This window comes from Taudactylus pleione, unplaced genomic scaffold, assembly GCF_031769625.1.
Source record: "Taudactylus pleione unplaced genomic scaffold, aTauple2 ptg000262l, whole genome shotgun sequence".
NCBI lineage: Eukaryota > Metazoa > Chordata > Amphibia > Anura > Myobatrachidae > Taudactylus > Taudactylus pleione.
This window is the reverse complement of record NW_028284664.1, coordinates 2,176,688-2,191,878: the sequence shown is the minus strand read 5'-3', so window position 1 is coordinate 2,191,878 and position 15,191 is coordinate 2,176,688. Positions and strand designations below refer to the sequence as shown.

The 15,191-nt window shown below is 44.6% G+C and overlaps 1 protein-coding gene across 1 annotated transcript in view; it reads right to left on the bottom strand.

Moving 5' to 3' along the window:
• Positions 1–15,191, bottom strand: part of CRYBG3 (crystallin beta-gamma domain containing 3) — a 204,269-nt gene that overhangs the window by 76,774 nt on the left and 112,304 nt on the right. The window contains exons 5-6 of the mRNA XM_088481057.1: positions 13,036–13,083; positions 1,311–1,426 (exon numbers count right to left, since the gene is read on the bottom strand). Coding sequence (XP_088337183.1) covers positions 1,311–1,426; positions 13,036–13,083 — 164 coding nt within the window. The remainder of the gene's footprint in view (positions 1–1,310; positions 1,427–13,035; positions 13,084–15,191) is intronic.

Genomic DNA, 15,191 nt, shown 5'->3' with positions numbered 1-15,191 from the left:
AAGATGGTCACGATGTCAAGACCATAGCGACCATCAGGCTTGCGACGAGACCCTGCGGTAGGGTCACGTTGCCGCAAGCCCTAGAGTGCTTTCGGCTCAAACAGAGCCTAAAGCACTCCACTGACATCGCTTGTGATGTCAGTGGGGCCGGCCCCAGACGGTAGGCGTTCCCATGGGAATGCCTCTGTTTGGGCAGCCACTCCCCCAGCCCGCCCACCAAAGGGGGCATGCTGTCACTCAACATCGACATCACGCCCCCTTTGGTACGAGACCCGGAGCGACAGTTTGCCCGTCGCTATCCGTGTCTCGCGCATGCGCACGACGGAGCCGGCTCCGTCGTGCGCTTGAGCACTGGGCCCCCATCGACCCGCTTGCGAGCGCTCAGTGCTCGCGAGCGGGTCTGAATCAGGCCCTGAATCAGGCCCTTTGTCCTTTCTACTTTCTAATTCTCAGTCCGTGGTCTCCTGCATGACTCCACAGTACCCCCTCTATCCATGATGATGTCCGTGTTATACAACGCCATGTCTACAGTAACGTAATCACAGCTGAACTGGTCAGTTGTATAATGTTTCTTTTACAATGACTACCATGACATCATGAAGGTGACTTAAAAAAAATGGTGTTCAAAAAAAAAAAAAAAGACATTATTAAGGCTGTGATATAAATTACCTGCCATGTTACAAATGTTATATAAATATTCCAGGATCCACTGAAATCCTGCTGTATTTTCAAGAGGGATGGGCTGGAGTGGGCACAAACTATTACTGATGCTTATAGGTAGAGTTTACAACTACACAAAATTGTGAGTAAGCAAATAACTTGACGAATGTAATGTGAATTCTGTATGAAAGGTAAATACAAATTGCAACACTGGGCCTGATTCAGAGGTGAATGGAATAAAAACATTGGATGTCAACCATTTGCACACACCGCCACATTAGAGACGCAGCTGGTGAGTGTAGGAAGACCACCTCTGAATGAGGCCCACTGTTATAATAAAAAGTTAGATTCATTTAGAACAAAATGAGGGGTCTATTTACTAAGCAGTGTTAGGAGGCAGAGTGAAAAGTAATAAGGTGCCAGCCAATCAGCTCCCAACTGTAATTATTCAAACACAGCCTGTGAGATGGCAGTTGGAAGCTGATTGGCTGGCACCTTATCACTTTCTTATCACTTTTCACTCTGTCTCCTAACACTGCTTAGTAAATAGACCTCTAAATCCATACTAGAAACTGCCCTGGCTACAAGTTGGCATTTAAATTGATTGCAGCAGCTTAGAAAATATTGTGTTTGGTTTTTATTTTACTTACCATCCTCTGATGACGCGAATATTCACTCCATTTGGAAACTCCCAGGATGTTGCGTCAAGAACGTCACTTTTTAGTTCGATCTTGTTCTCAAGGTCTATTATGTCTGACAGGGTCACCTGCATTTAGTTAAGAAAACGTGATTTGGAGCCACCATAGAGATCACATGTTGGTTCTTTCATCATTATTATTTTTATCGTTTATTTATATGGCGCCACAAGTGTTCCACAGCGCCTTACATAGTACATAATGTACAGTTATTTACAGTAAAAAATAGGACAAGGACATGGATAATATACATTGATACATAAGTGACCATAACACCTAGATATCCAACAGAGCGTAAGCAACCAAGTGTTAGGTGCCCTGGTGGGGGGAAAGAAGTAGGTGAAAGTAAAGTAAGGAGAAGCACAAGAGGGTAGAGGGCCCTGCTCGTAAGAGCTTACATTCATCAGCAGAAACACAATAAATTGTCTTCTCCACATGAAAATAGTCTTGTCTTTAAAACATTAAATGAGGATTTTACCATGACCGTGCACAATTTTGAGCAAATAGTACTCAATAATTAACTGTTATTAAAATGTATCATTATTATTATTATTATTATTATTATTAATAATAATAATACCAATAATAATAATTAGTTTATATGGTACAATAAAGAGTTATGTGGTTGATTTGATGGCATAAGCAAAATAATAGAATATCTAGGATACATGAAAAGGGGCAGACTAGCTGGGCCAAGTGGTTCTTATCTGCGTCAAATTCTATGTTTTTATATTTCTATCTAATAAGACACAATGTTGTTGAATTACATTTCCTATGATGCTCAATGAAGAAGAGAGTTAAAGGCATCTAATCCCTGACATACTGAGACCCAGGGGCATATTTACCAAAGGTCAATTTTAATCAATTTTCATAGATTTAAAATCGATCAAAGTTGATCAACATCGATATTGTGTTTCTAGGGCTAAATCACACAATTACCAATACTTAAAAACCAACTAAAAAACTGTCTGTTACTAGTAAATGATTTAGCCCCAGAAACACAATAGCAATGTTGAGACACACTCAGAAACATGGCTATTCCCCACCCTCACGCCTTTCTCCTGTTGTGGAAAGAGATAAATCAGTCTGGAATAAATGAGAGTTATTTATTACCAGCCAGTGGCACATTAGCATCCTCCTTTCTAGTTTACTAATAAAATGTTCATTTGACATGTTGTGTAAAGATCACAAAGGCGACTTCTTGAACTTTCAGAGGAGCTTTGCTTGTTTTGCAAAGCAATTTGTTGGTGACGAGTATTTAACAGAACAAGTTAATTATGTTGGAGTTCTGTAATGAACTTCTGGCTCTGACACTGAAAAGGGTCTATTAGTATGCAATGTGGCAGTGATAAAACAATCAGCCTTTATATATAAAATAAAGGCGAATTCCAAAAAAGAAACTGAATAAGGTAATATCAGGTCAACTAAATGCTTTTGGTCACACTAGTGTAATGGTCTGCAGTGCTTATGGTAATAATTAGTAACAACTATAGTGCTTGCCAGTTCCATTAACCAGCCAATATAGCAATGAGCCCGCACTCTAAGCTCACCTAGACCAACATTCACTATCCCTCCACTTTGAGCTATGCACATAGGGGTGCACTTTAGGGGTGTTTACAGTTGCCCCAAACCCCCCATTCTCCAATCCAGCGATCCACCAGCTTCTAGGAACCGCCCAGTTAGTATCTGCATTACATTAACAAACTGGAGCTGAACTCAGTTTTGCAGACGGATCTTGCAAGTTCTCACAGGGCACATGTTCCATCTCTGGTTTAAGGGGCGTAGCTCTGTGATGACAGGGTGGTCGCACATTGACAAAATCTACTGAGGGCGTGTCGACAGAATTTTGGGATATGCACAGTTGTGCGTACATAGAAATATTCCAGTATTCCAGTATTCAGTTGGAACTCTTGCACCAGTGACAGGGCTGGAGCAAATGCACACTAGTAAAATGAGTGCTATGAAACCAGGCGAATGGATAGGGATTTGTGTGGTCACATACATAAATACAACTCAACAGTTTATTACATTGATGTACATTTGACTTTTGTAATTATGTTTTGTATGCTTGTGTGGTACATATGGACAACTGGACAGTACCACTACTATTAATGTCCTTTTCAGCCTCTGTAATGGACAAAGGCCCTCATTCAGAGCCGTACGCTCTGAGCAGAGCGCACGCTCTGAATGAGGGCCGCCCTCCATAAAAATGGAGCATCCTCCTGGACGCTCGTATAGCTGTGGGTCACCACCCACAGCCTATACGAGCGTGCAGTTTGATGGCCGCGATGGTCGTGACCATCGCGACCATCAAAAGTGCGAGCCGAAGCCTGCGGTTGAGTTTTTCAACCGCAAGGCCTGGAGTGATTTTGGCTCTATCAGAGCCAAAATCACTCTCACTGACATCACTAGTGATGTCAGTGGGCCGGCTTCTGATGGGAGGCGTTCCCTTGGGAACGCCCCCGTCAGGGAGGCACGCCCCCGGCACTCCCACCAAAGGGGGCGTGCTGTCAATCAACATCGACAGCACGCCCCCTTTGATCAGACACAACGAGCGAAGGACTGTCCTTCGCTCGTCGCGTCTGGCGCATGCGCACGACGGAGCTCCCTCCGTCGTGCGCATGCTCAGTGCAGACCATCAACCCACTTGCGAGCGGACAGCCGCTTGCGAGTGGGTCTGAATCAGGGCCAAGGGTACTTCCATTGTTCTGTATGTTCTGGGTCTGATTTATAGTTGCACACAACTCCCCATGCTCTCTGGAAGAGCATACACAGCCATGAGCAACTAAGGGTGTCCCAGAGTCTTACGCATCTCAATTGCATCCTCACTTGCAGGTGGATTGGTGTACCTGGGTGGCAATGGGGCGTTCACACATATGCTAAGTGTCCTGAGGGTGTGAAGGCGGAATTGGGCATTGGGTGTACACACAGATCAGTCTGATGTTAGATGGGTCTCTTGCAGTATGGATAGGACTGGTACAGATGTGCACTGATAGTGATGATGGTTATTTTCACAAATAGATGGTATGGTAGCTGGATCCATGCAGTCAACTCTGAACACAGTTAAATATCCACATTAATTTCCATGCATGCACTACATCTGACATACGTGCAACTCTGAATCGGGCCCTCTGTGCTTGATATTTTTCCTGAACCCCTGCGGTGTGAAACCAACTGTGGTTCAACCACTCAGAATACCACTTAGTATGTTTTACCTATCTATCATCAACTGCCTGGTGCCAGGAACTAGCACTGTGCCTGTAATCACCAAATGCCTGGAGCCAGGAACTAGCACTGTGCCTGTAATCGCCAACTGCCTGGAGTCAGGAACTAGCACTGTGCCTGTAATCACAAACTGCCTGGAGTCAGGAACTAGCACTGTGCCTGTAATCACCAACTGCCTGGAGTCAAGAACTAGCACTGTGCCTGTAATCACCAACTGCCTGGAGTCAGGAACTAGCACTGTGCCTGTAATCACCAACTGCCTGGAGTCAGGAACTAGCACTGTGTCTGTAATCACCAACTGCCTGGAGTCAAGAACTAGCACTGTGCCTGTAATCGCCAACTGCCTGGAGTCAGGAACTAGCACTGTGCCTGTAATCACCAACTGCCTGGAGTCAGGAACTAGCACTGTGCCTGTAATCACCAAATGCCTGGAGTCAAGAACTAGCACTGTGCCTGTAATCACCAACTGTCTGGAGTCAGGAACTAGCACTGTGCCTGTAATCACCAACTGCCTGGAGTCAGGAACTAGCACTGTGCCTGTAATCACCAATTGCCTGGAGTCAGGAACTAGCACTGTGCCTGTAATCACCAATTGCCTGGAGTCAGGAACTAGCACTGTGCCTGTAATCACCAATTGCTTGGAGTCAGGAACTAGCACTGTGCCTGTAATCACCAATTGCCTGGAGTCAGGATCTAGCACTGTGCCTGTCCATCATCAACTGCCTGGAGTCAGGAACTAGCACTGTGCCTGTCCATCATCAACTGCCTGGAGTCAGGAACTAGCATTATGGGGAGAATTCAATTAGCCGCGAAAATGCAATAACTTAATGCACAGGTTTTTATCGCTTATCGCGGCTATGCTCATCCTCATTTTTCGATTCGAAAAGTCGTGATGCGGCATTTACACATTCATTTTTTATGTATTTTGCCGTGATAAGTATAGATAAAATGGGGAAATATGCCTGTACCTCCCCAAAAAAAAACAAACTAGGAACTAGCGCTGTGCCTGAAATCACTGTCATGAACTAGTGTCTGTAATCAATGTCTGGAACCAGGGCCAGATTAAGGTCCTTGGACTTAAAATATTTAAGAGCCTACTATGAGAAGCAAAGGAGCTGTGTGGATGTTACCTGTGCCACGTGTGTATCAAACTATATGCCCCAATGTCTCTCTAAATACCTAAATGTTGAAAACTTGCATAATTTTGTGACTAAATACAATTTTAATGCTTATGATTTATGGCCGTGTGGCCAGCTGGTATCTGGTCATCATGCTGCTGTCATGATGATGGGGCTATATTTATGTGGAGGCCTGGAGCTGTAGTCCCCTCCGTCCCATTGTTAAATGTACTCACCATATTCAAGCGGTACTCACCACACTCAAGCTGTACTCACCACACTCAAGCTGTACTTACCACACTTAAGCTGTACTCACCACACTCAAGCTGTACTTACCACACTTAAGCTGTACTCACCATACTTAAGCTGTACTCACCACACTTAAGCTATACTCAAAATACTTAAGCTGTACTCACCACACTCAAGCTGTACTCACCACACTCAAGCTGTACTTACCACACTTAAGCTGTACTCACCATACTTAAGTTGTACTCACCACACTCAAGCTGTACTCACCACATTCAAGCTGTACTTACCACACTTAAGCTGTACTCACCAACCTTAAGCTGTACTCACCACACTCAAGCTGTACTCACCACACTCAAGCTGTACTTACCACACTCAAGCTGTACTCACCATACTTAAGCTGTACTCACCACACTCAAGCTGTACTTACCACACTTAAGCTGTACTCACCAACCTTAAGCTGTACTCACCACACTCAAGCTGTACTCACCACACTCAAGCTGTACTTACCACACTCAAGCTGTACTCACCACACTCAAGCTGTACTCACCACACTCAAGCTGTACTTACCACACTTAAGCTGTACTCACCATACTTAAGCTGTACTCACCACACTCAAGCTGCATCTGATTATCTGAGATTCTTACTCTTTCATAAGGGGCCTTTTGTTGTGCAAAACCATTGTTTGCGCTGAAATTTTTCATCCCACTGCTGAAATCTCTCACTTATGTTTCAGAAACCCAACTTTGACTTATTTATTTTATTTATTACCAGTTATTTATATAGCGCACACATATTCCGCAGCGCTTTACAGAGAATAGTTGGCCATTCACATCAGTCCCTGCCCCAGTGGAGCTTACAATCTATATTCCCTATCACATGCACACACACACACGGGTTAATTTTTATGGTTTTTTTTTTTGAGCCAATTAACCTACCAGTATATTTTTGGAGTGTGGGAGGAAACCGGAGTACCCGGAGGAAACCCACGCAAGCACAGGGAGAATATACAAACTCCACACAGCTAGGGCCGTGGTGGGAATCGAACCCACGACCTCAGTGCTGTGAGGCAGTAACGCTAACCATTACACCGTCTGTGCTGCCCACAACCTGTCTGTACTTCACGACAACCTTGTGTAATTGTGGAACTCCTGACCGTGGCATGCTATTGGGCTCTGTTTTCTCTCCTCCCCCACTGACTTTGTCTAGTTCCTGTGTCTGCCATTCTGTTACCTGCATCTGCAATATCTGTTTTGTCAGAGATGCTATAGTAGATATGCCCCTGTCACTAACATTCAACAAGAGATGATTTGAGGATCTGATTTACTGCATGGTTGCAATATTATTCTATTATTCAACAATGTACAGACACGGATCACATGGATAATATAACTTAAGAGCCCCATACATCAAGCAGTCGTTTCACCAATACCCCCATCCGAATGGATCTGCCGATCAATGTTCGCCAATCTGTCAGGGAATCGGCGAGGTTCTTCATGGTAAAAATTCCGGATTTGCTAATCAGGATCATATTTTTATCGTGATTGGCAAACCAGGGAAATCCAACATGTTGGATTTTACCGATGCCCCGACTCCGATGTCTAGGGATCAGGGAATTGGCACAATACATCGCAGATATATGGGGGCCCTAAGGCATTGTGTGGGGGTCTCTTTTTTTAATACAGCCTGGTGCTTCACCTGGCCTAACATTTTCCCTACAGTGGGTAGTGAACACCTTACAATGTTTAGGGCTGGGCTCAGAGGTGGGCATCAGTGAAAGTCAGATTTAGTAGAGCAAGTCCAGCACAGAATACAATAATTTTTTCCATCTTTTCAGCGTCAACAATATCCCGTATCTTTAATGTGAATATTGCATCTGAAAGTCATAAGGAAGAATGAATCACAGCTTTGGCTTGTTATATTAATTTAAGGCCATTGGAGCACACAGAAGCATAAAGTATTACTCCCGCAGCAGCATTGCCATGTCATGACCTAATTTTGGTAAAGTGGCTTTCCTCCAGGACCTGCCTAATTCCTCTTTTCATTCGTAAGACAATTCCTTACAAGACACTACCATTCACAGTAAGACGGTCCCTTGGCTAAGATTCTTCACTGCTTTCTTTCCTCTGTCAAGCCAGCGATATGTTGCAAATTAATAACAACAATCTCCACATCTTCTGCATAAAAATGTATAGTTTAGGTCCCCTTGAAGATTTAAAAATACTTTCATACTCCGCCTGTATCAAACTGGGGCCCCTGTAGTATCTGAATCCAGAAACATACGAATACGGGAGAACATACAAAGGTACGAGCATGGGAAGAACATACAAATGCAAAAACACTGGGAAAACGTGCAAACTTCACACCCATGGTAACCTGATAGCAATTGAACCCATAGAACTGTAAAGCAGCAATGCAAATGGTATAGTACAGCTCCTTGCCTCAGGTAATAATGTTAAGAGGGGTAGAGATAAAAGAGGGATTATCCAAAAGATTAAAGAGGCAGTCATTTAAAAAAGTTACAATAGTTTATGTAAAAGAATGAGTTGGGGGCCATTTAATATTTGCAGCAAGCAGGAAAATGGTACGGCCAAACCCTTATCCAGCAGAACTCTGTCCTGGTTTTATAGAAATCATTTAGCTAATGTACATACTGTGACACAGTCAAGTTAGGGGGTCCCTCTCCTGGGTAGAGGACTCCTTCCTTACACACACAGCAGCTGGGAAACAGTACGCCAGACTGGATTCGAGTACAAGCTGGTCGGCGCCAGTCATTATTGTACAATGTCAGAAATAACATAAAGAAAACAAAACATAAATCCTAGCCCTGTCGGGCACTAACTTCACAGGTGGTTCCCTCACTACCAGAACCTGGCAGGGCCTAATGCCCTCACCAGCAACAAAGGCACAGCACAACACTCACAGATAGGTTTTCCAAGTGTCTCTGAGCAAACTCCCTGTCTGCTCTCCCAGGTGAGACAATCAGCCCTCAACACACTAGGCTTATATTGGCCATTCTCAGGTGGAAACCCTAACAAGCCTGTTACCAGGCTGCGAGAACCAAAACCTGGAGTGGCTGTGGGTGGAGCCCTCCCTCTCCTCTCACCCACAACCCCCAGGTCCCAAACCGGCTTTTCAAAAAGCCGAGACTCAAGCCTGCTACACTGCAGACTTTCTCCTGGGGATTTAAACACATAAGACAGGAATCTGGGACAAATGTACCTGCCACAGACCACTTTACCAGTGATCCTATCACATATCCCCCCCTTTGTTTCGACCTATGGGGCGGAACAACTGAAGCCCCCAAACAATGAACGTGTGACAACGCGTCAGCATTGGCCAGCTGGCTTCCTGGCCTGTGTTCCACTGAAAATGTAAAAGTTTGTAACGCCAAGAACCATCTCGTAATTCTCGCATTACTGTCCTTATTTTCGGACATCCACTTCAAAGGGCATGATCAGTGATCAATTTGAACTTTCTTCCAACTAAGTAGTACCTGAGAGCCTCTAACGCCCACTTTATGGCCAACGCCTCCTTCTCCACTGTGGCACCGGGTAGGCATTGAATTTTGAAACACTGTTCAACTTTCGGAAGTCATTGCAGAAACGCACACTCCCGTCGGGCTTTGGAATCAACACAATGGGACTTGACCATTCACTATGTGATACTTCAATAACCCCTAACTCTGACATATTTTTAATTTCTTTCGACACCGATGCTCTTGGTGCTTCTGGTAACCTATAGGGCTTTAGATTAACTTTAACCCCTGGGTCAGTGATGATGTCATGTTTAACGACCGAGGTTTTCCCAGGTACGTCAGAGAACAGCACCCTATTTCTGACCAGAAACTCCTTGACCACTCGTTGTTGAATTGCCGACAGGGTTTTTGCCACTGTCACTTCGGGAACTAAGGGCCCTGGATTTACTGGAGGGGCTCGGACGGCCGACAGTACCGTTCTATCTTTCCAGGGCTTTAACAGATTTATATGGTATATTTGTTCCGGCTTTCTTTTCCCCGGCTGGTAAACTTTGTAATTGACCTGTCCCACTCTTTCTAAGATTTCAAAGGGCCCTTGCCATTTAGCCAAAAGTTTATCTTCCACAGTGGGAACCAACACTAACACTCTGTCCCCAGGAGCAAAGCTGCGTAACCGAGCATTGCGGTTGTATACCCTCTGCTGTGCCTGTTGAGCCTGTTCCACAACATCTTCCCCCTTCTTAGTCACCTGATATAACAAATCCTGACACATTGCCATGTGGGGATAGGACAAAGGACTATCAGGGTCTACGGGTTTACCATCAACTACTTTTACATTCTCCCTGGCTTTTACCAAAGTAGGGTCATTCAACGGCTCCACGGCAAAGAACTCTCTTCTGACCTCTAAATCAGGCAGACGATCAACTGGCCCAACAACACTTCCCACCTCAATGGGAGGCACATCAGTTGGCGGGCCACCGTCACGCTCCGCATTCTCTAGTTCGCCAATCATAGTAGAAAAAGGGAATAACTCTGACTCAGAAGAAACTCCCTCCTCCACTACATCGGCAACCTTCTCAAATGGATCGGGGTTGTTCACTTCTGGAACAAAACGGCTTTCCCACAACTTCCAGAAGTGAGCAAAGTCTCTCCCCAATATTGCATCGCACATCAGACCATGCACCAAACCCACAGAAACTATAGCCGAACCACATGGTGTCTCGATGTTCACCTCGGCAGTAACATAATATCGAGTATCCCCATGTATGCAGGTCACACCAACAGTTTTCCCTGTATGCCTCAAGGGGTTCACCAGCTCAGCTTTCACAAGTGTCACCAAGCTACCAGAGTCTAACAGTGCCTCTACTCAGTTGCCAACTACAGTGAGTACACACATGTGCTTATCAGTCTCAGCCTGCCGGTCAGCCGTACAGGCTGTCTGTGCAAAGAAAGACACCCTGCGGTAGACATGAGCAGTATCACATTGCATAGGTTCAGTTGTAAGTGAACAATTAGCGGAAATATGGCCGAAGTCACCACACCGGAAACACTGAATCATATTAATGTCTAGTTGTTTACGGGGCAAGAACCTTCCTGGCCTGGCAGGCCTGTCTCCAGGTTCTACACCCTCAGTCTTAGGTACATTCCACCGCCCAGCACCCTTCTCCCCTGGAACAGTCTTACCAGTGTCTGTGGGAGTTCGCCGGAGCGCCATCGGGGCTCGGTGGGACATACTCATCAGCTCCTCAGCCGCCACGTACCTCTCCACCAGCTCGACCAACTGGTCCGCGGACTTAGGGTCTGCATGGCTCACCCACTTGCGCATAGTCACAGGTAACGATCGCAGGTACCGGTCCATCACGACCCTTTCCACGATCTGTGGTCCCGTCAGCGTCTCGCGCTGTAGCCATTTTGAGGACAGATGGACGAGGTCATGCATCTGTGAACGTGGAGGCTTGTCCATATGGAACTCCCAGCGGTGGACCCGTTGGGCACGAACAAAGAAGGTGACTCCCAAGCGAGTTAGGATCTCCTGTTTTAGTTTTTTATAGTCCTTGGCATCAGCCAGGCATAAGTCGAAATAGGCCTTTTGTGGCTCCCCAGACAAAAAAGGTGCCACCAGACTTGCCCACTGCTCCTTGGGCCAACTCTCCCTTTCGGCCGTTCTTTCAAATGCGGCGAGATAGGCCTCCACATCATCGCCCGAAGTCATCGGTGGGAGGACCAGTAGTAACCTCTCTGGGCCGGGCGACCAGGTGCTGTACCACCTCTCTTATGGCCTGGCTGTTTTCCGATAAGGCCAGGCGGGTTTCCTCAATGGCGACCTGTTGAAGTCTGTTAGTCTCCTCCTGAGCTCTGGTAGATTCCTGCTGAAGTTTGTTTGTCTCCTGCTGAGCTGCTGTAGCTTGGAGCAAGGCCTTAATAATGTCCTCCATTTTGTCCTGGGGTGTAGGTTGGAAGCTGAACCTTGCCTCTCTGAGCATTGGCTGACGCCTCCTCTATGGGACTCCAAGGACACAGTGCTATTTCCACACTCACCAATTGGGTGTCTGTCCCTTTAATTTTTAAACGGAAAGTTTTCCTCTTGCTGCAACTTCAGTGTGTGTGAATGCCCGCATTCTCCACCATATTGTGACACAGTCAGGTTAGGGGGTCCCTCTCCTGGGTAGAGGACTCCTTCCTTACACACACAGCAGCTGGGAAACAGTACGCCAGACTGGAGTCGAGTACAAGCTGGTCGGCGCCAGTCTTTATTGTACAATGTCAGAAATAACATAAAGAAAACAAAACATAAATCCTAGCCCTGTTGGGGCACTAACTTCACAGGTGGTTCCCTCACTACCAGAACCTGGCAGGGCCTAATGCCCTCACCAGCAACAAAGGCACAGCACAACACTCACAGATAGGTTTTCCAAGTGTCTCTGAGCAAACTCCCTGTCTGCTCTCCCAGGTGAGACAATCAGCCCTCAACATACTAGGCTTATATTGGCCACTCTCAGGTGGAAACCCTAACAAGCCTGTTACCAGGCTGCGAGAACCAAAACCTGGAGTGGCCGTGGGTGGAGCCCTCCCTCTCCTCTCACCCACAACCCCCAGGTCCCAAACCGGCTTTTCAAAAAGCAGAGACTCAAGCCTGCTACACTGCAGACTTTCTCCTGGGGATTTAAACACATAAGACAGGAATCTGGGACAAATGTACCTGCCACAGACCACTTTACCAGTGATCCTATCACAATACCGATAAGAACCAAACACACCAAATGCTTCACTGATGATGAACTTTTTGTGGAAGATATACCAAATATATCTTGTAGGTAAAGTGCAATTAGTTTCTTACTCATGCAGACATACCTCCCAACTATTTCGCCTGCTGACATGTCTGCCCCGCAATCAGGCGGGAGCAGAGGGGAGGGGGCTTAGTACTTCATGTGCCTTATACACACCCCCATGGTGTTGATTCACCACTTTGTGACATGGACACACACGCCCTTTGACCCAATACCTAGATCTAAAAAGTTGGGAAGTGTTCTGTACACTATTGACAAAATGTTCAGTAGTTCATCTTGGTTCTATTACAGTCAGTGGTAAAAATTTTAGAAAATGCTAGATTTACCTTTCCAGGCCGGGGGTTAAACTTTAGGGAGTCTGAATCAGCTGCATCCTGCAATTACAAATGAAAAAAAAAAAGTTCTTGTCAGAACATGGGGATAACACAATATTTCAGTAAACTTATGATGATAATCCAACCAAGCAAATATATATATTTAACCTATTTTAAAACCCAGCATTAGGCATAGCGAGATGTTGATATGAAGGATTTAGATTCCTTACTGAGTATTTAAAATTATTTTTATTTTACTAAGTTTCAGACTGATCATATTCCAAAAAATTTTTCTAAAGCAATTTATCAATATTAGAGGTGTGGAGGACAAACCGTACTATTATACAGTATATGATTTAAATTTTCTATTAGTTTTCAGAACCAGGTGCGCAATAGCAGCTATCCCGCATTCTGCTTTGAACATCCAAATACACCCAACTCTGCCCATAATATAAGGCAAATACTTGCTCTTCTCAACAGTTTAATTAGAAGCAGGAACCGTCGTTTGCTGGCCCTCCCCAAACTCCGCTAGGGACATGACCACTAGAAGGCCCATTGAATTAGTCTATCTGTGCCGTAGGTACTTTGTCAGTAAAGGAGAACCATAATACAGTCGTCAAAGTGAAATGTTCATTAGCACCCCCCTCCCAAATTTCTATTTCTACGAAACTCACAGCTGAACGCAGCAAGGAATTCATTTATATAAAGTTCTGTCAAAACTGGGTGATATACCATCCGTGACATCTCTCTCCTGAGTTTTATCACTAAATTGTAAATCATGTCCAAAACAGATGTCTTTCTGCTAATCCACTATAATAAAGGCTCCCTACTGGCAACTTTTATTACAGTGTGAGTGTGATACTACTGGGAGTATAATCGCAGAGCATAGCTGTGTAATTGCCTTGCACAGTTCTGTAACACTTGGTCCTCCTCCATTACATTCAATTAACATGTTCTACATATAGTCAGTCCTTGAATATGCATGCTAATGAGGGGGAGCTTCATGCTGGATAATTAAAAATAAAGCAGTTAATTCACTAAAATGCTAAATATAGTCAATAAATCACTTGACGGGTTTCTCTTATTTTTCCTTTTTTTATTTTCCTGAAAAGAAATCGGTTATTCCTTAGGATGAGGTGCCTCAATCTATACTATACCTTATAGAGATCCAGTAGGTCTCTTTATGGTATCGGGGTGATAGAAGAGAGTTTACATTGCCGCTTATCGCAATGATTGAAAATCTTCTGTCGTTGCAATTTTTCTAAAAATGTTACTTTGCTGGCAGCAATAACTCGAGCGACTGCTGCGCACACTTCACCCGACTGAGTCACACATGTACACTGCGCTGGAAGCCTGGTTTTCGGGCTTCCACTAGTAGATTCATTTAAAATGTAAAAAAATAAATAAATAAATAAAAAATAAAAAAAAAACAGTTATTAAAAAAAAAAAAAAAAAGAAAATAATTGTTTAAAAATTACTTGTAAGTAATTATTTATATTTGAATTAAATAAAGTATTTTTACCCCGCCATCCGGAAATGACGGTAGAGATCAGAACATTGCAGTGGTACTAGAAAATCTGCGATCTTGCTTTTTATTGCATGGGGAAATTATCGCCAAAGGCAACGTACAAAGGCTAGTACCATTGATAGATTTAGGGCTCTTTCCCTTATGATAAATAGATCTCTTTGTATTGTAAATATCGCCCAACACACACATTTGCCGTATTTGTAAATATAAAATAATTGCTAATACATCAGAGGGGGAACTTTTATATATTTACAGACATTAGAGTTCCCAGTAAACATTGTACAGATAATTAGGTACTACGGGCCTTATACAGAGTTGTGTACAGTATTGCAGAGCCTCAGGGTGCAATACTGTACAACTCATATGCTAATGCAGCAGGAAGTTCGATGTAAATAGACGCCTCCTGACTGCATCGCAGATCCGAGTGTTGCGTCCTAAGATGCAGCATCAGATCTTCTGCATGACCATCGGCAATCTGAGTAACCCAGGAAGTCTATGTCAGAAGATGCAAACCCTGGCCTGGCCACGCCTACAAAACAGGGGCAATATGCCCCCATTTTGTAGAACGGTCCTAGTCGCCGCTCCCTCTCCACCCACCAAACGCCGGCTTGGGGGAAATGCGATCTATCGAAACAAAAGG